At 47.7% G+C, this 22,146-nt stretch overlaps 8 protein-coding genes across 8 annotated transcripts; 5 read left to right on the top strand and 3 right to left on the bottom strand.

The window, feature by feature from the left end:
• Positions 1–13: 13 nt before the first annotated feature.
• On the top strand, positions 14–1,594 carry ARP6 (actin- protein). The gene is made up of 2 exons (XM_024469028.1): positions 14–605; positions 666–1,594. The coding sequence occupies exons 1-2, from the start codon at positions 158–160 to the stop codon at positions 1,580–1,582; spliced, it is 1,365 nt and encodes a 454-aa protein (XP_024323271.1). The 5' UTR covers positions 14–157; the 3' UTR covers positions 1,583–1,594.
• BPL1 (biotin holocarboxylase synthetase) lies at positions 1,595–4,533 on the bottom strand (the record flags this gene model as incomplete). Its single annotated transcript, XM_024469027.1, has 5 exons — positions 3,822–4,533; positions 3,112–3,760; positions 2,451–3,065; positions 2,131–2,402; positions 1,595–2,082 (listed from the first exon to the last, which is right to left on the bottom strand). Exons 1-5 carry the CDS (start codon positions 3,856–3,858, stop codon positions 1,595–1,597), a joined length of 2,061 nt encoding a protein of 686 aa, XP_024323260.1. The 5' UTR covers positions 3,859–4,533.
• VC83_05404 (uncharacterized protein) lies at positions 3,988–4,533 on the top strand (the record flags this gene model as incomplete). The annotated part of the gene is made up of 3 exons (XM_024469026.1): positions 3,988–4,055; positions 4,111–4,142; positions 4,199–4,533. The coding sequence occupies 3 exons, from the start codon at positions 3,988–3,990 to the stop codon at positions 4,411–4,413; spliced, it is 315 nt and encodes a 104-aa protein (XP_024323259.1). The 3' UTR covers positions 4,414–4,533.
• An 84-nt stretch (positions 4,534–4,617) lies between these two features.
• Positions 4,618–5,813, top strand: VC83_05403 (uncharacterized protein; the record flags this gene model as incomplete). Its single annotated transcript, XM_024469025.1, has 2 exons — positions 4,618–5,249; positions 5,300–5,813. The coding sequence occupies 2 exons, from the start codon at positions 4,618–4,620 to the stop codon at positions 5,568–5,570; spliced, it is 903 nt and encodes a 300-aa protein (XP_024323256.1). The 3' UTR covers positions 5,571–5,813.
• A 201-nt stretch (positions 5,814–6,014) lies between these two features.
• VC83_05402 (uncharacterized protein) lies at positions 6,015–6,576 on the top strand (the record flags this gene model as incomplete). The annotated part of the gene is made up of 4 exons (XM_024469024.1): positions 6,015–6,059; positions 6,130–6,231; positions 6,394–6,489; positions 6,538–6,576. 4 exons carry the CDS (start codon positions 6,015–6,017, stop codon positions 6,574–6,576), a joined length of 282 nt encoding a protein of 93 aa, XP_024323255.1.
• A 198-nt stretch (positions 6,577–6,774) lies between these two features.
• Positions 6,775–8,584, bottom strand: VC83_05401 (uncharacterized protein). The gene is made up of 2 exons (XM_024469023.1): positions 8,519–8,584; positions 6,775–8,465 (listed from the first exon to the last, which is right to left on the bottom strand). Exons 1-2 carry the CDS (start codon positions 8,536–8,538, stop codon positions 7,517–7,519), a joined length of 969 nt encoding a protein of 322 aa, XP_024323258.1. The 5' UTR covers positions 8,539–8,584; the 3' UTR covers positions 6,775–7,516.
• A 150-nt stretch (positions 8,585–8,734) lies between these two features.
• Positions 8,735–16,509, top strand: TOR1 (phosphatidylinositol kinase- protein kinase tor1). Its single transcript, XM_024469022.1, has 4 exons — positions 8,735–8,930; positions 8,982–9,046; positions 9,094–15,779; positions 15,832–16,509. Exons 1-4 carry the CDS (start codon positions 8,875–8,877, stop codon positions 16,255–16,257), a joined length of 7,233 nt encoding a protein of 2,410 aa, XP_024323257.1. The 5' UTR covers positions 8,735–8,874; the 3' UTR covers positions 16,258–16,509.
• Positions 16,510–17,977, bottom strand: VC83_05399 (uncharacterized protein). Its single transcript, XM_024469021.1, has one exon. It carries the CDS (start codon positions 17,657–17,659, stop codon positions 16,544–16,546), a length of 1,116 nt encoding a protein of 371 aa, XP_024323383.1. The 5' UTR covers positions 17,660–17,977; the 3' UTR covers positions 16,510–16,543.
• Between the last annotated feature and the right edge of the window lie 4,169 nt (positions 17,978–22,146).

Raw genomic sequence — 22,146 nt, 5'->3', positions numbered from 1 at the left:
ATATTAGCGGAACCCCCCCGCGTTCCCGAGAAGCCAACCTTGAACATCCAGCTTCTCGACAACGAAACAACGAGCTGGCTGAGACCTTTGTCAACACTAGCAATGACGACCACGCGATGGTATATGGCTAGATTATAAGTTTTATATAGCCGCAAGCATGGCTCCGACCCATCGCCGTACCAAGTCCTCTGGCCCGCCGCCGCCGTCCAAAACCTTGGTGCTCGACAATGGCGCGTTCACCATCAAGGCGGGCTTCTCGTCGCCTTCTATCGAAGTGACCCAAGATTGGTGTCATATAATACCGAATTGTATGGCACGGGATCGCGAACGAAAAGTCTATATTGGCTCAGAGCTAGAGAAATGCAAGGATTTCGGCGACATAGCTTTCAGGCGCCCTGTCGAGAAAGGCTACATCGTGAACTGGGAAGCCCAGAAGGAAATATGGGATCACGAATTTTTTGATAAGAAAGCAAAACTACACTGCGATCCATCAGAAACAGGGCTCATTCTTACTGAGGCGCCGAATTCCCTGCCGGTGCTGCAGACCAATTGCGACCAAGTGGTTTTCGAGGAATTCGGCTTCGCGTCTTATTATCGCGCTCTTGGTATGAATTATCCCCTCCGAATAGCTGCTGCAGATTAGAATGGAAGCTCATTACATACAGGACCGACTCTTAATGCATACAACGACATACAGGCTATATTTAAGGCCCCGCCACGCGATGCTACGGCACGTGTGGCTCCCGCCGAAGTCCTTCTTCTCATCGACTCTGGTTACTCTCATACGACAGTCACACCGTTACTACAGGGTCGTCCACTACAATCTGCAATTCGCCGACTAGATGTTGGAGGGAAGCTGATGACGAACTACCTCACTCGCCTGTTGTCCCTTCGACAATTTGATATGCGAAACGAAACATACCTAATGAACGAAATTAAAGAGGCAGCTTGCTATGTCACCAAGGACTTCAATACTGACCTGGAACTATCTTGGAAAGGAACTAAAGGCGAAAAGAGGGAAAGCTACATGACCGGTGGGGGCATAGCAAAAGATTATGTTCTACCAGATTACCACAATATAACAAAGGGATACCTCCGTGACCATGACCCTAAATTGGCAGGCAACTTGAAGAAGATAGCAGCCGGCAAAGCGGTGGAGAACCCAGAGGATGTTTTGACACTCAGAAATGAACGATTTACGGTCCCGGAACTGCTATTCAATCCTATGGATATCGGCCTGCGACAGCCTGGACTTGCGCAAGTTGTGATGCAAAGTCTTTCTGTTTTGCCCATTGGGCTTTGGCCTGGGCTTCTGGCAAACGTCGTTGTTGTTGGAGGCAATGCAAATATCGACGGGTTTATACATCGTCTACAGGCTGAGATTATGGCACTTGCACCTGCTGAGTGTATGGTTCGCCTTGCCCGACCGACCAACCCAAGCCCGATTGTAAGCACCTGGCAAGGTGGAGCAAACCTGGCACGCGATGAGGCATTGCTTAGCAAGCTCTCAGTTACAAAGCAGGAGTATGAGGAACACGGAGGAGCGTGGGTAGCCAGAAAATTTGCAAACGCTGGCGTCTAAAATATGAAAGACCTATACCTTCCTCTTGACAAGACCTCTAAAAAAGTCAAAACTGTTGCTGTCTGTTTGCAATTCGATGATCTTCCCAGTGGGCTTATCCTCCCAACCCAGCTCCTGGACCCGCAAAAATCCCCAGTCTCTGGTGATTCCGAGCACTCTCGCTCTAACACCCCCTTCAGCTTCCAGCGTAATGATCTGCTCACTATGGAGCCATAGCTTATAGTATGTTTCCTCTAGCTTCTTATCGAACCCTGACCGACAGAATTTGATATATATGTCCTCGAACTTGGTCAAAATTCGAGCAAGGAGCTTTTCGATGGTGAACTCTGGGAGGTGTTGCGGCCGTAGTGCGTTCAGGGAGGTTGTTGGAGCAGCATTTGTTGTGTTGATTCCAATGCCAACCACAAGGTTATAATTGCCAGAGGAGTACGAAGAGTTCACTAGAATTCCACCAATCTTTACATATTCCTTATTTCCTGGTTTTGTGGGGTCCAGAGCATCTAGAATTATCAATACTGTTCTCAAGAGCTGGCATTTATTGTACTTACAGATGTCATTGGGCCATTTAAGCTTCACGGGGATATCTTCGTATCCCTTGCCATAAGTTTTAATCCCCTCCGCAATAGCGATGGCAGCAAGATATTGGACGAAGATAACAGGGGCCTTGGCCGACAATTCTAGAGAGTGCCTGATGCAGGTGGAAAATATCAATGATCCAACGGGTGAAACCCAAACGTTTGATCCGCGACCCCTGCCGGCAACTTGAGCTGTTGCTGTTGCGGTGAAGCCATTTGGGAGGTGTGATAAAAGCTTCTGGTTCCTGCACGTAGCTATTAGTAGTGGTCATTGAATTTTTGTGGGAACGCACTTTTCCAACAAAGTATTTGTACTGGTAACAACATCACCATACATGATGACCTTGCCAAAGTCTTCTGCTCGACTACCTAATTCATCTTGGTAATCGACAAGTTCCGAGTAGAACATGTCGTGGTTAAAATGCGGAGTCTCAGTGTTCTGAGGCCATCCACCATCATGGAATACCAGACGCTTTATGACCTTGTTATAATCGATATTTTTCTCGCCCTGGCCACTACGAAGCTGATCAGTTCCTGCTTCGTCCTTAGCCTCTGAGCTGGCTCCTGGAAGAGAAACGCCGAGAGAATGTAACGATAAAGGAGAGCCATTCTTTTCAACGAGAAATGTATCGTTCCCTCCTTTTACGAAACTTTCTCCCTCCTCAAGCGTTATATCACTCTTCAGATCGTCAAATAGCTCAGAAACCTCGACATTATGAAGAGAAGAAATATGAAGGGCAGAAAGTACTGGTAGCACCGTGCTTGTCTCTATCGCAACAAGGAGTCCCATTTTCGTCAGGCATGCTTTCATGAAGCTTTCTCGGAGGTTGTCGCCTTCAACCAAGTCCTCAATCATCTTGGCATAGTCTAGCCCGCCCGATTTGGCGTCTAGGTTTGCCGCCGCGAATCTACCACTGTTAGCATGTGCCATGCAAGAATCTGAGCTTGACATACTCTGGATGAGGCCCGGTAAGCACTGCACATCCGTCGCCTATCTTACAGAATACTGCAGCAGCCCTCGCCCTCGTTCCACAGTCTCCCCCGTCAACATCCGTGTCTTTGGAATATGTGGCCAGTACTTCAACACCCCCCGACTTGAAATTGGCAGCATCTACAAAGACTCCACCGCCGTTATAATAGGACTTAAAAGACTTTGGGCAGTCTATCCCAGCGAACGATTCTGTCTCCACAGTCAATTCTGCAGCACATGCTCCAGCTTCGCTTTGATAAACGAAGCCTTTGAACGCACATCCTCTGCAGATGCCCGGGAAGAATGACAATTCGCGTTTCCCGACGACTTCCATTTTCTTGTCTCCCACCTCGAATTCGCACCTCCCGCTTCCATAGTAGCCACCGGCACAGAACCCAAGATATGAGCCACCCCTTCGCACATATTGACTAATACGGTCATTGCCTTCGCCATTGAGTACTCGGCAATACCCAAGATCTGCGCCGCCAGGAAAGACAAGAAGAGCACATGATGATGTCCATGGCTCTTTGATAATCACGGAATCTGATACAGGAAAGACGGCGTAGTTCGGGGAAAGAAGCAGCCTCAGTGTGCAAAGAGCGTGACGGACTGCCCCATCTGTGCTTCCCGTGCCTGTTTATCATTTCAGTACAAGCCTAGGCAAGATAGCTATTTACTGGTTTGTTAAACATACCAGAGTACACCAGGACGTTCATTTTTTTGGTAACCATCTTCTCAGCAACCAGATTACCTCGTGTATTCGGAGCCGAGGCGGTGGTTTTAATCCGTGGCACTCAGGCGAGAACGTTGTATTCTCAACAAAATTGACTGCCCAAAGAACATCCACAACCTCCAACACGATGTCTAACTTGGGGGATAAAAACAAAGTAATCAATGCGGCAGTTGATGATGATGAGCCGGATGAGTGGTAAACGGAACTAAAGCCGCCAAAAGCCGTCCCCAACGCTAACCTTGCTCTGTAGGGACAAGAGAATCTTCAGCACAGGCTGCGCCAGTATGTGGTCAAACTAGATGTCTTATTTGGGACGATATAGCTCACAATCCCAACAGCTGAGAATACCAAGATGAATGATTGCTTTTATGAAAAGAAAGACTGGCGACAGTGTAAAGAGGAGGTATGTAAACCGCAAATCCTTCCCTTTCAGATATCTAAGCGGTTCCGCACCCGAGTAACCGGGACTCTACAATTGTCAAGTGCGTGGCTAATTGATACCCTCTTTAAAGCTCGACAACTTCAAGCTCTGTTGGAAGAAACAGAGCAATGACAAGAGGACAAGTATGAAGGATGCGTAGGGAAGTGCATATTGAGCTCGACAAAAAGGCGGCTGTACATCAGTAAATGTATATATTATTATTGTATTATTAAATAGACAAACTCCAATCTATGTGTGTAGTTTTGGTGGGTTTGATGGTTCCAATGGTGTTGCGGCTCAAGTCGTGAGGCTATTTATTACAAGGATACTAGGCAAATGTCGCGAACAGGATCTAGAACTCGTAACGACACCAATCGCTATTACTTCCAACCACCAGATATGTCGGGAGTCAGGATAGCTACTGGGCGCTGTCTCAGACAGTCATCAAGCCTTTGTCTCCTACAATCGTCGAACCCAACACGAAATGTACGCCTGTCCGGAGCTAAACGATTCCTCTCCGCTTCACAAGTCCGAGTTGCGACGCCAGGAACGAGCTACAACTGCAAGCCAACAAATGGAGAGGGAAATGGAAGTGCGCCGAAAACGAATGGGGCCAGCAAGCCAGCGTCTATAGATGACCAGTCGCCAATAGACGACATAACATCAGGGTTGGCAGACGAGCCGCTCAGTCTTGATGAGGGCAGTCGACAGGTTGACTGGGCGAAGTCTTTCCATGGTCTATCTGTTCAGCCATTTTCGAAAGAAGCTGCAGATATTTTACTTGCCGAAATACCCACTGACGATGTGGAGGTCAAGCCGGACGGAATTGTATATCTACCGGAGATCAAATATCGACGGATATTGAACAGGGCGTTCGGCCCAGGAGGCTGGGGTCTGGCCCCTCGAGGAGAGACAATTGTAACACCGAAGAGCATTACAAGAGAATACGCACTTGTGGCGCATGGAAGGTTTGTCTGGACAACGTTACTGAGATTGGGCAAGGGTTGATATTCTATAGACTGGTTTCTGTTGCCCGCGGCGAGCAGGCCTACTTTTCCCCGGAAGGCATTCCTACGGCTACGGAAGGTTGCAAATCAAACGCCTTGATGCGGTGCTGCAAGGATCTCGGCGTAGCCAGCGAACTGTGGGATCCAAGGTTCATCAGGCGGTTCATGAAGGAACATACGAAGCAGATTTGGGTAGAACATGTCCCAACCAAGAAGAAGAAGCAGTTGTGGTACAGGAAAGACGACGAACCAAGATACCCATACAAGGAGAGCAAATTCTGAGCATAGGCTTGGGCAGTGTAAGATATGGGGGGACATAAACTTGGGCGGTATAAGATATGGGTGGGACATTTCGGCGTTTACGAATCACAGATACCTCATTAAACATTGTATGTACCATATAATATGACAAACATCCTCAGCCTCTCTGAACCTCTTAACGACGTAAGGGAGCTTCCCCAATCAGGATTGCTGTGTAACTGATTTACTGTTTACTGTTACCTACAGCTGCTTCCAGTAGCTTGCATTTCAGCCAATCAGGATTAAGGTAAATCAAATCATTGTCATGCAAGGCTGATAACTTGGACTTATAAAGGACGAGAACAACCACTTCCTTAAGAGTATTAACTTTCCAAACCATTAAATCCAGAAATCAGAAAATTCCTTCTCCAGTCATAATAGATTTATTTACTTCGCCTTCAATAATAACAGCCAAACATCGTCAAAATGGCCACCGAAACCGTTCAATCCACCACCTGTTGCCACAAGAGCGTGCAAGGCTGTATCTGTGGTAGGAGCGAGCCTACATCAACTTGGGCTCAACTTTACTAACGTGTTGTAGCTGCTCAAGCAAAATGTTCCTGTGGCGAAAAGCATGCTCTTGAGTGCAACTGCAGCAAGGCCTCGGAAGAAAATAAAGTTGAGGGACCTCGCTGTTCATGCCGTAAGTCATACCCTAAATCTATCATCTCTGGCTCTGTATTATGGAACAAAACTTGTTTTCTGCGGCCTTCAAGTCCCATAAAGCAAGATGCAACCACAGATGCTGAACGTCTTATGCGGACACAAAGCAACTGTAATTTACGGAAGCTGATACAATCTCCAGGCGCGAGACCAGCCGGCGCATGCACTTGTGACCGCGCTTCAACCGAGAACAAAACTCCCACCGGCCCTACATGCGCATGTGGTGTCCGCCCAGCTGGTAAGTTGCCCCGTTATATCTGATTTACTTAGTGCTAACGTGTAGCAGATGCTTGTTCATGCGAGAAAGCTACGGACGGAGAAGTGAACCCCCTCGAGACTGATTTCACAACGAAGTAGTTGATATTCTTTGACCGTGATAACGGCTTTTTCTTATTTCAGGAGTTGGACGGGCATGAATAGGCGCAAGGGGATTTATCAGGAATTCAATTCTGAAGTCAAAGCGCAATTAAGATAGCGATTAGGGCCAATTCAATGGCTTCCGGGGCAATTCAAATGTTTATTTTCGTCAGTAGCTATGCACAGCGCATATGGCAGAAGCTGTTCCTCGCCAATGATACTACCGCGGCGGTTGTGAGCAACCTGGAAACGATAGCCTCACCGCTTGAGCAACCAGGACCACCAGTGACTCCGTCAGATTTACCTGTGCCACCACCAGTTGCCTGGACCTTGATAGGATGGGGAGAGGTCGGGGAGCCTGAATGGTGCATTAAGCATATTTGGGCTTTCTGGTTGTTGAATACGATTTACGGACCAAGAAGCAGAGATTCCAGAGAGTTCAGGGAGGTTCTTTGCGCTATCCCCGAAATAGTGTTGAAATTCTGTTGCACCCGCCTTTTTTATTACCTTCTCTGGGCATGTAGGAAGTGGAACCGGTTTCTGGCAAGAATTGAACAGATTCTGGTGGTGGTAATAGTTGAAGTAGTCGCTACTTTCGCAGGTCGAAGAGGGCCATTTCTCAAAAAGGTTGCTATTGCTATTTGGAACTGCGCACGGTATGGACCACGGTTCATGTGGATATTTTTTTGGGAGCTCCGCAGGAGCCTCCGCGCGGTTTATGGGCGACATAGAGAAACCATTGTCCTGTAGGCTAAAACACGAAATCAGAATGTGTGGGAACTGGAGTGGGATAAGGTCGATCGAGAATGCTTATGAGGCCAATTCTTTGCTCAGACTTGTATCGATAAAAAATGGGGGCAGAAATAAAGCATAAGACTTGTCTTATAATATTAAAGTCATTCAAACACCTATGTCCTCTTCGGTACTGAATATCCTCTAGTCATAAAATCCCCAGCGCCCTTGAGTTCGCTAGGCCCGCTAATTGAAAACAAACTCTTCAAATTATCGTTTAGTCCAAGCTTTCTCCGCTTGTTCCTTTCTCCTTGCTCGTCTAGAACCTTTGCGGTGAGACTTGCAGTTGCGGCATTTTTTATCCTGCCAGCTGAAGCCGAGGAGCCGTTCTTAAGTTGTAAAGTTGAAGAGACATCATGTGGTGTTCCTGCCCGTATCTTTGACTGTACGCCATCCTTAAATTTGATTCCGTTATCCTCGTTTGGCCTCTCAATTGTTTCTTTAGTCTCCATCTCTGTGTGCTTCTTCCTCTTTTTTGACCCCGGAGCCTTTTTTAATGAATGCGTCAGACCCGAGTCTCTTAAGCTCTTGATGCGCTCGTCAAGCCTTCCAATATCTTCTTTTGTGGTGGGTAGTATTGTGATAATGTTCTCTGAAACGTACGGCTCATTGCACTCCATGCAGGCCACTCCCGCCACCTCTCTGGTTGCCACCTCCGCAAATGCATGTCCGCAAGGTACAAGATACACAGATTTTGTTGTTGGGCCTAACTCTTTGCTTGTAATAGGGCATAGTCGTATCTCTGATTTTGCCACCTCGTCCTTCGCGGTTTGGAATTTGACTTCGACGACATCTCGCATCGATTTTACGCGCCCTTTAAGAACCTTCTCATGGTCGCTCTTTGATTCTGGTGAAGAGTCGTCGCTGGGTAATAGGTGTTCTATAATTGCATCTTTATTATATAAAGTACCGGCGCAATCTGAGACTATAGGGGTAGACAAAGGTCGTTGGGAAAGAGGACAATATGTCCAAGCGTGAGTTTGCGATTCGAGCTGTGTCGCCTTCGCGTCAGTGGTGGTCGGGTCGCGCGCCGCATTCTTGACGAGCTCTCGTCGTGTTGGAATACTATATTCAGTCAGAAATTAAATTACTAGCACTTGTATTTGCAGTGTACATACCTGCCTCCGTCGTTACCCATCTTAAAGTGCCTTATATGAGGTGGATATGTGTTGTGGCGATTGAAGTTTGTCCGTAAATGTAGGTCGAGGCTCTCCTCCAAATATGACAAGGCTTATCGAATTGCCGCTAATGCATGACTTGCAGGGATGTTGGGCTGGGGACATCCGTTTATCGAATCGACCTAGCTGGAATCACAAGACGATACCCGACGACCGAAACAAACAATCTCAAGACGCCACGAACAACATACTCCTTCAGGCGCCATATTTGAACATTCAACGTCTTTTGAGTAGCGCTTATGGATGGCGACTTCACATTCTAATTAAGGCGCTCGCAGGGAGCAGTACTCTGGAAGATGTCGCAACAAGCAGTAGACGTGCTGAATAGATTAGTGGGAGAGCTACGTTCTCGGTGAGCCCAACGCCTAACGTCTCCATGTTGGCACAGAGCTAACTAAACTAGAAATGAAGATGTACGGAAACGAGCTGCGATAGAGCTCCAGGACTTGGTGGTGGTTAGTGCGAGAGGTACACTACTATTGCCGCGGTTGTTGGCTTTAGCTAATAGAAGGCAGACTTTCCACAGGAGCGCTTTATCGAATTCTACAATGTCGTCAATGGAAAAATAACACAATTAATAAGCCATGGAAACGATCCTATCGACCGCCTGGGCGGCGTCATGGCCCTTGATGCACTCATCGATTTCAATGGCGTCGATGCAGCTCAGAAAACAACGCGATTCGCCCAATCCCTGAGGAGTGTGCTCAGGAGTAAAGATCTCGTTGCTATGCAGCCGGCAGCCGTGGCGCTGGGGAGATTATGCCGACCTGGAGGCTCATTGATATCCGAATTGGTAGAGAGTGAGGTGAAGACCGCATTAGAGTGGCTACAATCGGATCGTGTCGAGGAACGTCGCTACAGTGCCGTCCTCATACTGAGAGAGTTGGGTAGAAATGCGCAAACCCTCATGTATGCATATGTACAGCATGTTTTCGACCTTATCTGGGTTGGCCTGCGGGATATACGACTCCTTATTCGAGAAACAGCTGCGGAGGCTATTAGCGCCTACTTCCAAATAATCCGGGAAAGAGAGCAGGCTAGGAGACTGCAATGGCAATCGATGATATACGAGGAATCACGCGTTGGAATCAAAATGGGGACGGTCGAGTCGATTCACGGGTCCCTACTGGTTATCAAAGAGCTACTTCAACAAGGGGGCATGTTCATGCATGAACATTACCAGGAGGCATGCGAGATCGTTTTCAAAATGAAGGACCACCGCGAACCTGTGATTCGCCGTACCGTGGTGCTCTTAATACCCGAATTAGCCAACTACTCTCCGACGGACTTTGCACAAACCTATCTCCACAAGTTTATGATTTTCCTGTCTGGGATGCTCAAGAAAGACAAGGAGAGAAACGACGCATTCTTGGCTATTGGTAACATCGCCAATGCAGTTAAGAGTGCGATCGCGCCATATCTCGATGGTGTTCTTATTTATGTTCGTGAGGGTTTAAGCCTTAAATCTCGTCGAAGTGGCAGCGTGGACCCTGTGTTCGACTGCATCAGCAGGTTGGCCGCAGCAGTTGGTCAGACTCTCAGCAAATATATGGAGGCCCTCCTGGACCCTATATTTGCTTGCGAGCTGACGCCAAAGCTAACACAAGCTCTGGTGGATATGGCCTTTCATATACCACCTGTCACATCTATCATTCAGGAGAGGCTCCTTGATATGCTCAGCAACATTCTATGTGGGGAGCCCTTCAAGCCTCTTGGAGCACCAACCCCGAACAGTATTGCTGCAGTGCCAATTGTATCGAAGGATTCAAAGGACCCACAGGCCTATGAGCATCGCCAGGCCGAGATTAAGCTGGCATTAAATACCTTGGGCAGTTTTGATTTTTCAGGCCACGTGCTCAATGAGTTCGTCCGTGATGTCGCTATCAAATATGTCGAGGACGAAAGCCCTGAAATCAGAGAGGCAGCGGCTTTAACGTGTTGCCAGCTTTATATTCGGGATCCGATTGTCAACCAGACCAGCTATCATGCAATCCAGGTAGTCAACGAAGTAATTGAGAAATTGCTCACTGTTGGAGTTGCAGACCCAGATCCGCAAATTCGACGAACAGTACTGGCCGCTTTGGATGAAAGGTTCGATCGGCATCTTGCGAAGTCGGAGAATATCCGTACACTGTTCTTTGCCCTCAACGATGAAGTCTTTGCTATCCGAGAAGTGGCGATCACCATTATTGGCCGCCTCACACTTGTGAACCCAGCCTATGTGGTTCCCTCGTTGCGAAAAGTCCTCATCCAGATGTTGACCGAGTTAGAGTTTTCTGATGTTGCCCGAAACAAGGAAGAGAGCGCGAAATTATTGAGCCTTTTGGTTCAAAACTCCCAAAGGCTAATCAAGCCTTATGTGGACCCAATGATTTCAGTTTTACTGCCGAAGGCTAGAGATCCAAGTCCGGCAGTTGCTGCAACGATTCTAAAGGCTATCGGCGAGCTTGCTACCGTTGGTGGTGAAGATATGATACCATATATCGACCAGCTCATGCCAATTATTCTCGAGGCCCTTCAGGACCAAAGCTCGTCACAAAAGCGAGAAGCAGCATTGAAAACACTAGGCCAACTTGCCAGTAACTCTGGTTATGTCATCAAGCCATACATGGAATATCCCCAGTTGCTGGAGATACTGCAAGGTGTGATCAGGGGGGAGTCTCAGAGAGGCCCGCTGCGACAAGAAACAATCAAGTTAATCGGTATTCTCGGAGCATTGGATCCGTATAAGCAGCAGCAAGTGGAAGAAAAATCCCCTGAGATGCAATTGCGGTCGGAGTCCAACCAGATGACCGACATATCCCTAATGATGACTGGGCTTACACCATCGAACAAGGAGTACTATCCTACAGTTGTCATCAACGCCTTGTTACAAATCTTGAAGGACCAGTCCCTTGTACAACATCACGCCGTTGTAATCGAAGCGATTATGAATATTTTCAGAACCTTGGGTTTGGAGTGTATCTCATTTCTCGACAAGATTATTCCTGCCTTTATATCGGTAATCCGTGCCTCGCCAGCGAACCGGCTTGAATCTTACTTTAATCAACTTGCTATTCTTGTCACTATTGTTCGCCAGCATATTCGAAATTATCTTCCGGACATTGTCGAAGTTTTGCAAGAATACTGGAATATTTCTCCGTCACTACAAGCTACTATCCTCCAGCTTGTGGAAGCCATTGCTCGCTCTCTCGAAGGGGAATTTAAGATCTACCTTGCCAGTCTCCTTCCACTCATGCTTGGTGTTTTAGAGAAGGACACTTCAACCCGTCGACAGCCATCCGAAAAGGTCCTGCACGCGTTCTTGGTTTTCGGATCGAGCAGTGAAGAATACATGCACCTAATCATTCCCGTCATTGTGAAGGTTTTTGAAAAGCCACAACAGCCTTCTTTTATTCGGAAATCCGCAATTGATGCTATCGGCAAGATCTCTCGTCAAGTCAATCTTAATGATTATGCCTCAAAAATTATCCATCCTCTGGCACGAGTCTTGGGGGGGTCCGATCCATCTCTGAGGCTTGCAGCACTGGACACTCTTTGCGCATTGATATTCCAGCTTGGAAGAGACTACCTCCACTTTGTCTCTACAATCAAGAAAGTGCTTATTGCCCATCAGATAACGCACCAAAACTACGATCTCCTTGTTACCAAGTTGCAAAAAGGCGAGCCTCTCCCACAGGATCTAAGCCCAGAAGAACGATACTACAACCAAATTGACGAGGCCCCGTTCTCTGATATCAGCAATAAAAAGCTTGACTCGAACCCAGTGCATCTGAAGACTGCTTGGGATGCCGCGGGGAAGTCAACGAAAGAAGATTGGCAAGAGTGGATGCGAAGATTCAGCGTAACTGTCCTTATGGAGTCACCAAATCATGCGCTGAGGGCCTGTGCAAGTCTGGCAAGCACCTATCCACCTCTTGCAAAGGAGTTGTTCAATTCTGCATTTGTCTCTTGCTGGAGCGACCTCTTTGAACAGTACCAAGATGATCTCATTCAGAATATTGAGCTAGCCGTTAAATCGCCTCATATTACGCCAGATCTCCTTGGAATTCTGCTGAACCTCGCAGAATTTATGGAGCACGATGATAAGGCTTTGCCGATCGATATTCGAATTCTTGGCCGTGAAGCTGGTAGATGCCATGCATACGCGAAGGCATTGCATTATAAAGAGCTGGAATTCCTACAGGACCAGAGTGGAGGTGCCGTTGAAGCATTGATACAGATAAACAACCAGTTGCAGCAATACGACGCTGCGATTGGAATTCTCCGGAGAGCGCAATTGTATGCAGATGGCATTGCACTGCGAGAGACTTGGTTCGAAAAGCTTGAGAGGTGGGAAGAGGCACTGGATTTCTACAAGCAGAGGGAGCAAGAAAGCACCGAGCCTGGTGAGAGGATAGAGATCATCATGGGCAAGATGCGATGTTTACACGCTCTCGGTGAATGGGACGAGCTCTCAGCTTTGGCCCAAGATACCTTCCATACCTCAACTCTTGATGTTCAGCGAAGGATCGCACCACTGGCTACTTCCTCTGCTTGGGGCTTGGGCAAGTGGGATCTTATGGATGATTACTTAAGCGTTATGAAGATCCAGTCTCCGGACCGATCATTCTTCGGTGCAATTCTCGCGCTTCATAGGAACCAGTTTCATGAGGCAAGCGTATACATTCAAAAAGCAAGAGAAGGACTAGATACGGAGCTGAGCGCTCTTGTGAGCGAGTCTTACAATCGCGCATATGCTGTAGTCGTTCGGGTTCAGATGCTTGCTGAACTTGAAGAGCTTATTGTGTACAAGCAGAGCAACGACAATCCAGCCAAGCAAGAAACGATGAGACGTACGTGGGAGACACGTTTGTTGGGGTGCCAGCGAAACGTCGAAGTATGGCAACGAATGTTGAAGCTCCGTGCGCTCGTCATTTCTCCCAAGGAGAACATGCAGATGTGGATCAAATTTGCCAATCTGTGTAGAAAATCAGGTCGGATGGGTCTGGCTGAAAAATCTCTGCAGCAATTAATTGGAAACGATGACAGTCTCGATGCTGTTCTGCCATATATCAATGCTGATGGCCACGGGCAATACCATCATGAGCCACCTAGACATATTACTCCAGCAGTCAATTATGCCGTCCTCAAATATCACTGGGCCGTTGGGCTCAAGGCTGCGGCATTAGATGGGCTTAAAATCTTCAGCAACGACATGGCCGAAAGACTGCATGCGTCGCAGATGGCCGCGCACGGCATGCAGGATGGACATGACATGGCGAACGGCCTCGCTGCTGTGAACGGCAACGGCGTACCCTACGCTATGAGCCCTAAGGCTTTAGCAGATCATACCGAGTTGCTTGCTCGATGCTGCCTCAAGCAAGGAGAATGGCAAGTATCGCTAAACCGAGGTGACTGGCGTCATGATCAAGTTGGAGATATCCTGGCAGCATATTCTGCTGCCACGCAATTCAATCCGCACTGGTATAAGGCTTGGCATGCTTGGGCTCTAGCGAACTTCGAGATTGCTCAGTCCGTGAATCAGAAGCCGGAGCGAGAGACAGCGGTGGTACCTCATAATGTCTTGATCGACCACGTTGTTCCCGCTGTGAGGGGATTCTTCAAGTCGATTTCACTATCAGCCGGAAGCTCTTTGCAAGATACACTTCGACTCCTTACGCTATGGTTTACACACGGCGGAAACCTCGAGGTGAATGCAGTGGTTATCGAGGGATTTGCTTCGGTCAGCGTTGATACCTGGCTCGAGGTTATCCCGCAACTTATTGCGCGTATTAACCAGCCGAATACACGCGTGCGGCAATCAATTCATGCCCTGCTTGCAGATGTCGGCCGTGCACATCCCCAGGCTCTTGTATACCCTCTTACTGTTGCCATGAAGTCGGCACAGACTACAAGAAGATCCAGGTCTGCTGGCCAAATTATGGACAGCATGCGTCAGCACAGCGCCCAACTTGTGGACCAAGCCGACGTTGTTAGCCAAGAGCTTATCCGTGTCGCAGTTCTCTGGCATGAACAATGGCATGAAGGCCTTGAAGAAGCATCGAGGCTCTACTTCGGTGCCAATGATATTGAGGGCATGTTTGCGACACTCACCCCGCTACACGAACAGCTTGACAAGGGCCCCGAAACTCTGCGTGAAATTTCCTTCGCTCAAACCTTCGGCCGTGATCTTCAGGAAGCAAGAGAGTGGTGTTACACGTACAAGCAATCTAGGGATGTCGGCGACTTGAACCAAGCTTGGGATTTGTATTATCAGGTTTTCCGGCGCATTGCTCGACAACTACCTCAGCTTACCAGTCTAGAGCTTGCATATGTCTCACCAAAGCTTCTTCATGTACGCGATCTTGATCTTGCCGTGCCCGGCACCTACCAGAGCGGTAAGCCAATTATTCGTATTCTGTCTTTCGACCCGACATTTTCGGTAATTAATTCCAAACAACGACCAAGAAGGCTCCGTATGAATGGCAGCGATGGTGTTGCATATGCGTTCCTCTTGAAGGGCCACGAGGACATGCGTCAGGACGAACGTGTTATGCAGCTCTTCGGACTCTGCAATACCCTACTCTCGCACGATTCAGAGTCGTACAAGCGTCATCTCAATATCGAAAGATACCCCGCAATTCCTCTATCACAAAGTTCTGGTCTTCTTGGTTGGGTTGAAAACAGCGATACTCTCCATGTTCTTATACGTGAATATCGAGAGAGCCGTAAGATTCTGCTCAATATTGAGCATCGCATCATGCTTCAGATGGCACCGGACTATGACAACCTGACCTTGATGCAAAAAGTTGAAGTCTTTGGCTACGCCCTTGACAATACTACTGGCCAGGATCTTTATCGGGTTCTGTGGCTGAAGAGTAAGAGTTCTGAGGCCTGGTTGGACCGCCGCACAAACTATACCCGCTCTCTGGGTGTGATGTCCATTGTTGGCTACATCCTAGGCCTTGGTGACAGGCATCCTTCCAACTTGATGCTTGATAGGATCACCGGAAAGATCATCCATGTCGATTTCGGTGACTGTTTCGAAGTTGCTATGCACCGCGACAAATACCCGGAGAGAGTTCCATTCCGTCTCACAAGAATGTTGACATATGCTATGGAGGTTAGCAATATTGAAGGAAGTTTCAGAATCACTTGCGAGAATGTGATGAGAGTTGTCAGAGATAATAAAGAGTCTTTGATGGCCGTCCTTGAAGCTGTAAGTTGTTCCCACCCACATTTTCGAAAACGTTCGATGCTAATAGCCGCAGTTCATTCACGACCCCCTTCTTAACTGGCGCCTGACTGGAGCCCATTCCCCTGGTGAGGGCCCTAACTTCCGCCGAGGCTCCATAATGGCAGCGGATCAACGGCGCTCATCGGTTTTGGATGCCAACATCCCCCCCAGCGAGCTAGTCGCTCAGGACCCAACAACAGCACCAGGCGGTCCTCCATCCGCACGTCCACGTGGTCGCACCAATTCTACCGCAGTTACTGAACCTGGGCAAGACCATACTGAGATCCAGAATGAGAGAGCAGTGCAAGTTCTGAACAGGGTCAAGGAGAAACTCACAGGGCGTGATTTCAAACCGGACGAGGAGTTGAGCTATATCGACCAAGTCGATAAGTTGCTCATTGAGGCGACGAAGCTCGAGAACCTTTGCCAGCATTACATTGGGTGGTGTAGTTTCTGGTAGGGTATGGAATATTTTATTCGTGTATGTAATGGAACAAGGCAAGGCAATTGCTGGGAACGAATCTTTTTCTTGTGGAAATGGATGTATAGGGATTGCTTTACTGTACGAACTTTGCACGGAGTTGGTGGACAGGTACCTCGTTAGACTTTCGGACTGTGGTTCGTTTAGCCTCGAGTGGGATTTGCTTCAAAGGAGTTAACTATATCACTGTAGCAAGCATTTAATATTCGTCCACATCTATGCTTGGACACAAACTATAATGGGTCGTGTTTATCTTCGTGATACTCTATTTCGCAGCTTTGTTCACAAATTCTGCGCCGGGGCTGTCCCAAGCAAAATTCCTCCACTTCCCTAGGACGGCGTGTATCCCAACCACGATTTCATCAATGTGCCTCCTCCTGTTCAGACTGCCCGTCTTCCTACTTTCTTCTACTCCACTTTTCACCCCATCTTGCACGCTCTGCCACACTTTCAAAGCCCTTTCCAATTCCACCAAATTGCTCACACCGATTACACTAACGCCAATTTTCTGCCCATCCACCCCAGAAGATGCTGTGCCCACGTCCGCCCCATCCATGAGCCAATGCTCCAGTGACCAACGCGTGGCAACATTCTCAAGGGTCTCGCTTTTTTCTTGACAAACTCGCACAGCGTCCTTGCATACATCACGCAAGCCATCCGGAGCCGGATGCCAGTTCCCCATGCTCCCTATCGGCACACCCTGGGTCCGCAGCAGCCCCATTCCCAGTATACTCGCATTGGGGATGACATCCACACCTGCTGCTTTGAAGCGCTGCACGCCCTCATTCTTCAGAGTCTGGTTCTGCACCGTGTAGTTCCCGTAGCTCTGGACAATATCGAGAGGTTCCCCGGTCTCCCGCAGGATCATCTCTGCCAAGCCGCAGAGGGTTCCGACTGGAAATCCAGAGATTCCCACGTACTTGATGCTTCCATCCTCATCCCGTATCCTGCGTAGCTCTTTAATAGCCCCCAGAGCCTCTGCGGGGGTCACGAACTCGACATCGTGGCAGTAGACAACGTCTAGGTAGTCTGTGTGCAAGCGCTGCAGGGAGTGCGCAATGCTCTTCCGTATCCATTCCGGCGAGTAATCGAACTCATCCGCGGCTATCCTGCCCACTTTTGTAAGGATTGTGTACTGGTCGCGGGGAAATGGCGCCTTCGTTTCGGCGATGGGTGCTATAAGTGCGGCGCCGAGAATTTCTTCGCTGGGGCCGTAGTATGGCGAGGTATCGAAGCCGGAGATTCCGGAAGATAATGCGTGATGCACGAGAGTGGTGGAGGGCAAGGAAAATGGGTCGCTATTGTACTGGTGGTTGAAGACCGCTGTTCCGAAGATGAGAGGGGGGATGACATCCGCCAGAGGAGGGGTTGTTTTAGGCATCGTGACAGCGCGTCGTGCGGTTGAGGCTAATGGCGGCGGCGATGATTCGGGTTTCTTTTATCGCACCGAAGGATTAAAAGAATGCGCTATAAGGCAATTTACTTGTCAATGGATACGTTGGGAATTGAGATTTGAGGATTTAAGAGAGCTGTATAGCAGTTGGGGTACATTATTATCCGGAAGTTGTTACCCCGCCATCCCATTTCAGCTGCGCCAACAGCTGCGCCAATTTTGCGGGGGGTGCCTCTATAAGTTCGGTGGACTTGAAACCGAGGACAGGGTGCAGAATCTGCGATAGGTTTGGGTATACTAGTAGCTTTTTACAGATTAAGAGGAAGTATAGCTATAGAGTATAAATAATGTATTTAGCAATACAGTCCACTCTCGCCAAGACGATGTCGGATTAGTCGATAACACCGCTAAGTCGATATTTTTTTCAGCACCAATTGATTTTCGCACTCAATTCTCGATATTCGCGATATTGACCTTCTGACCTTTAATTATTGACTTATCTAACTCTATTATGCCTCGAAAACACACGATTACACTCAAACAGCGCCGTGCCATTCGACATTAGGCACACAAATAGAAAGCCTGCATCAACTGGTTTCTTCACGAATTCAATCATAGGCTCAGTCAATCGACAATATCAGATAGCCTTAGTAACCGCTTTAAACATCTTGACAACTCGACAACAACTAGACAACGAAATCGAACTGGCCAATGGCCTCAACTTGAACAAATTCTCTACGACTTTTAGCGACGAATTGATAGCCGCGGTGGCTTTATGTCACGATGCTCTCCGAGCCAATCACCTCAGGGCATTAGAAGCATTTAGAGGGCGAAATTGAGGCAATTCAGCTTAATTCCTTGGTTTAGGAGACATTAGATAGGTGGATTACATAATACTTGGCATTTCAATATAACGATATTTTCACTTTTACGATATTTACACGTGTCACCAATTGTATCGACTTAACGGGAGTTGACTGTAATAACTTGAGTTCCAAAGGCTCACGACAGAGCTTGATTACTCTGAAGAAACTTTGCTGGATGACTTGCGCTTCAAAGTCAACCAACAGATGCAGAAAGCCTTAGTGGCTGAAGTTGGAGCTACTACACTTCACGAGTTTGCAAAGAAATGCATGCTCATCGACCAGAACATCCAGCGGATCAAGGAACAAGAAGACAAAAGGAAGCCAAAGTCATTTTCGAACAACATGGGCCAAACTCAAAATCAGGGCCAGGCACTTCGAACTTCAATCCCTCAACCTACAATGGATTCGAACATGCAAAACAAGACACAGAAGCTGTATCGATCACCGCATCAAGATCCAGCAAAAGAAATGCTCATGAAACTTGGGAAATGCTTCATATGCCAACAAAATGGACATCGAGCTTGAGACTGTCCCCAGAAGCTCAAAGCTCAAGAATGAGGTATCTACAGCTGAGTCTATCATCGATTCGGAAAATGAATAGCCTCTAGACAAGTCATCACTAGAGGCAGTGCAGCCAGAATTGCAGCTTCTTCCTCGAGATCCAGTTTTGATCCGGACACCCCTTTCTTAGCTACTTGTAGAATAGAAAAATACAAAGCTATTGTCCATGCATTGATCGATACTGGTGCCACAGGTGGGAACTTCATTAATGCTGCTGATGCAGAAAGAATATGTGAAATCGAAGGGATAGCCCCAGTCGAACTTGTGAAGCCAAAACAAGTTGAAGGATTCAATGGAGAGGCTGCCCATGCTATCACTACATTCTATATATCCTCGACTACAAGTGGGAGAGCATGTGGAAAGCCTATGTCCATTATTCATCACTTCGCTCAGAAAACATTCCATCATTCTCAGGAAAGCTTGGATAAACCAACATGGAGTTGTTCTTGATATGATCAATGATCAAGTCCTCTTCACTGGAGATTATTGCAACCATTTTATACCAGATCGAGCCCTCGAAACAGAGCCTATATCTAAAAGCGAGAGACAAAGGCCAAAGAAGAAAGCCAAAGAAATGCCTCCTCTGGAACCTGCTCTGAAAGTGGAAAAACCAAAACCTTGCACCATAGCAATGATTGGCGCAGCACCATTTCGAATGCTCATAAAGCAAAGAGGAGCTCAAGTCTTTGCTATATCAATGAAGGACATAATCGAGCACAAGAACAAGACCAAAACTGAAGAAATTGACTCTCGACTGATCCTTCCGAAGGAATTTCATGAATTTTTGGATGTTTTTTCAAAAATGGCAGCAGACAAGCTACCTCCCCATCGACCTTCAGACCATCATATTGAACTCCAAGGTGATGCAAAGCTGGGACATCCAGGAGCTGGAAAGATGCTGCGAGTCATTAAACAGCACTATCACTGGCCAAACATGGACAAAACAATAATTCGATATGTCAAAAGCTGCCATAGTTGTCAAAGATCGAAACCATCTCGAGATGCCTACAATGGACTTCTACAACCAATCCCTATTGACAGTTGACCATGGATGGATATATCAATGGATTTCGTGACAGGATTACCACTCTGTGAAGGGAACAATGCTATCTTGGTTGTTGCATGCAGGTTGACGAAAGAAAGACATTTTATTCCGTGTTTCGCTGGGCAAGAAGGGACTACTGCAGAAGCTACAGCACAGCTCTTACTTCGACATGTATGGAAGCACCATGGTCTACCAAACTCGATAATATCAGACAGAGGTCCTCAGTTCATTGCAGAAGTCTGGAGTTTGCTCTGCAAAATTTGGAAAATTTCAGCCAAACTTTCAACTGCCTTCCACCCAGAAACAGATGGACAGACTGAGCGATTCAATGCAGAGCTCGAACGCTACTTGCGAGCTCATGTGAACTATCTTCAAGACAATTCGGTTTCATACTTGTGCATGGCGGAGTTTGCTGCCAACAGTTTGCCATCAGATGCAACCAAGACAAGTGCGTTTTTTGCGAACAAGGGCTATGAACCAAGAATGAGCTTCGATACAGAGCAGCAAGCATATCACGAAGCCAAACAGGAGCACAAGAACATAGCTCAGACCATGGCAAAGGTTTGGGAGTTTCTGCAGGATGAAATCACGCTCTCGCAAGCAAAAATGGAACATTTCGCAAACAAGAAAAGGAAACCTGCACCACGCTATCAAGTGGGAGACAGAGTATGGCTTTCAACTCAAAATATAAAGACACAGAGGCCATCAAAGAAGCTAGACCACAAGCAAGTGGGACCTTTTGAAATCTAGAGCGAATTGGGCAAGTTGCATATCGGCTCAAACTTCCAAACAGCATGAAGATTCATCCAGTTTTTCATGCCAATCTATTAAGACTTGACTCGAATGATGCAATCGAAGGGCAGCAACAGGAGCCAGAGCCTCCAGTCATTGTCAATGGCAAAGAGGAGTGGGAAGTGGACAAAATCCTCAACTCAAAAGTTATTCGAAAGAAGCTTTTCTACAAGGCAGCTTGGAAGAACTATCCACCGGATGAGACATGGTATACTGCAGAGAGCTTTGAAAATTCTCCAGAAGTTACCCAAGCATATCACAGAAAATACCCTCAGAAACCAAAATGAGAGCTGGAGACAATTGTTTTTTTTTTGAAAATGGGATTTCTTGATCAGGAGATCAACTCTGGAGTAGGGGGGGGGTAGTGTTACGATATCAAGTGCGCCTTGCAGCTCGAGTGGGGGTTCAGGGGTGTGGGGAGCTTTCCGGGGTTGGAGCGAAGTTTTCAGTTGTGGAGTGAATTCTCAGAACTGGTCTCGCTAAAGAGAATTCACTCCACAACAACATAGCTGTATATAGATCGAGCCACTGCTCGAGTGCGCCTCTTCTCTTTCCTTTCTTCTCTGGATTGAGTTTAATTCATAATACCCAACTGGCGCCCTATGCCTTGGTGAACCGTGACAACATTTGCATAGACCTAGGAAGGAGCCTTCTCCTAGGCCTCGTCGTTTTCCTCGAGGGACGCTTCCGATTGAAGTTCCATGGCTTCTTTCCATTGTTCTTTTGCCTCGGGGTCGTTACGGTCCAATTCCTTAATAGTAGCATTAAGGGGGCATTTGTCCTGGAAATGGCCGGGCTTGCCACACTTGAAACAGTTTCCTGAGGGCACAGGGACTGCGGTTCTCAGACGTTCTGGTATGGCTGGCTTGGGGAGGAAAGCGGTTCGGGTGAACAGAGCGGATGTGGCTCGAGTCGGCTTCGACGCTGACGACGCCTTTGCCATATCCGTGGTACATGTGGACGTCCTTGTGAGAGCGGGTAGCAGATTCAATTCGTTGTTCCCACGCCGTTCCTGGTCGAAGGCGGTAAGTTCTTGTATCATGGTCTGGTATTCTCCATTCCATTGGTTTTTGATGATCGTGACGTGGCTGCGAAATTGGGGAGTCAACTTGTTCCACATGTACCGGAACCATTCCGACTCGGAGACTTGTCCTGTGATAGCTGCACTTTGGAAACGAGCCTTGAACTCTGGGAAGATTTCGCTAGCATGC

The sequence above is a fragment of the Pseudogymnoascus destructans genome (genome assembly GCF_001641265.1).
Source record: "Pseudogymnoascus destructans isolate 20631-21 unplaced genomic scaffold scaffold_13, whole genome shotgun sequence".
NCBI classification, from domain to species: Eukaryota; Fungi; Ascomycota; class Leotiomycetes; order Thelebolales; family Thelebolaceae; genus Pseudogymnoascus; species Pseudogymnoascus destructans.
The sequence above is the reverse complement of the archived record's forward strand: the minus strand, read 5'-3'. Positions and strand labels throughout refer to the sequence as shown.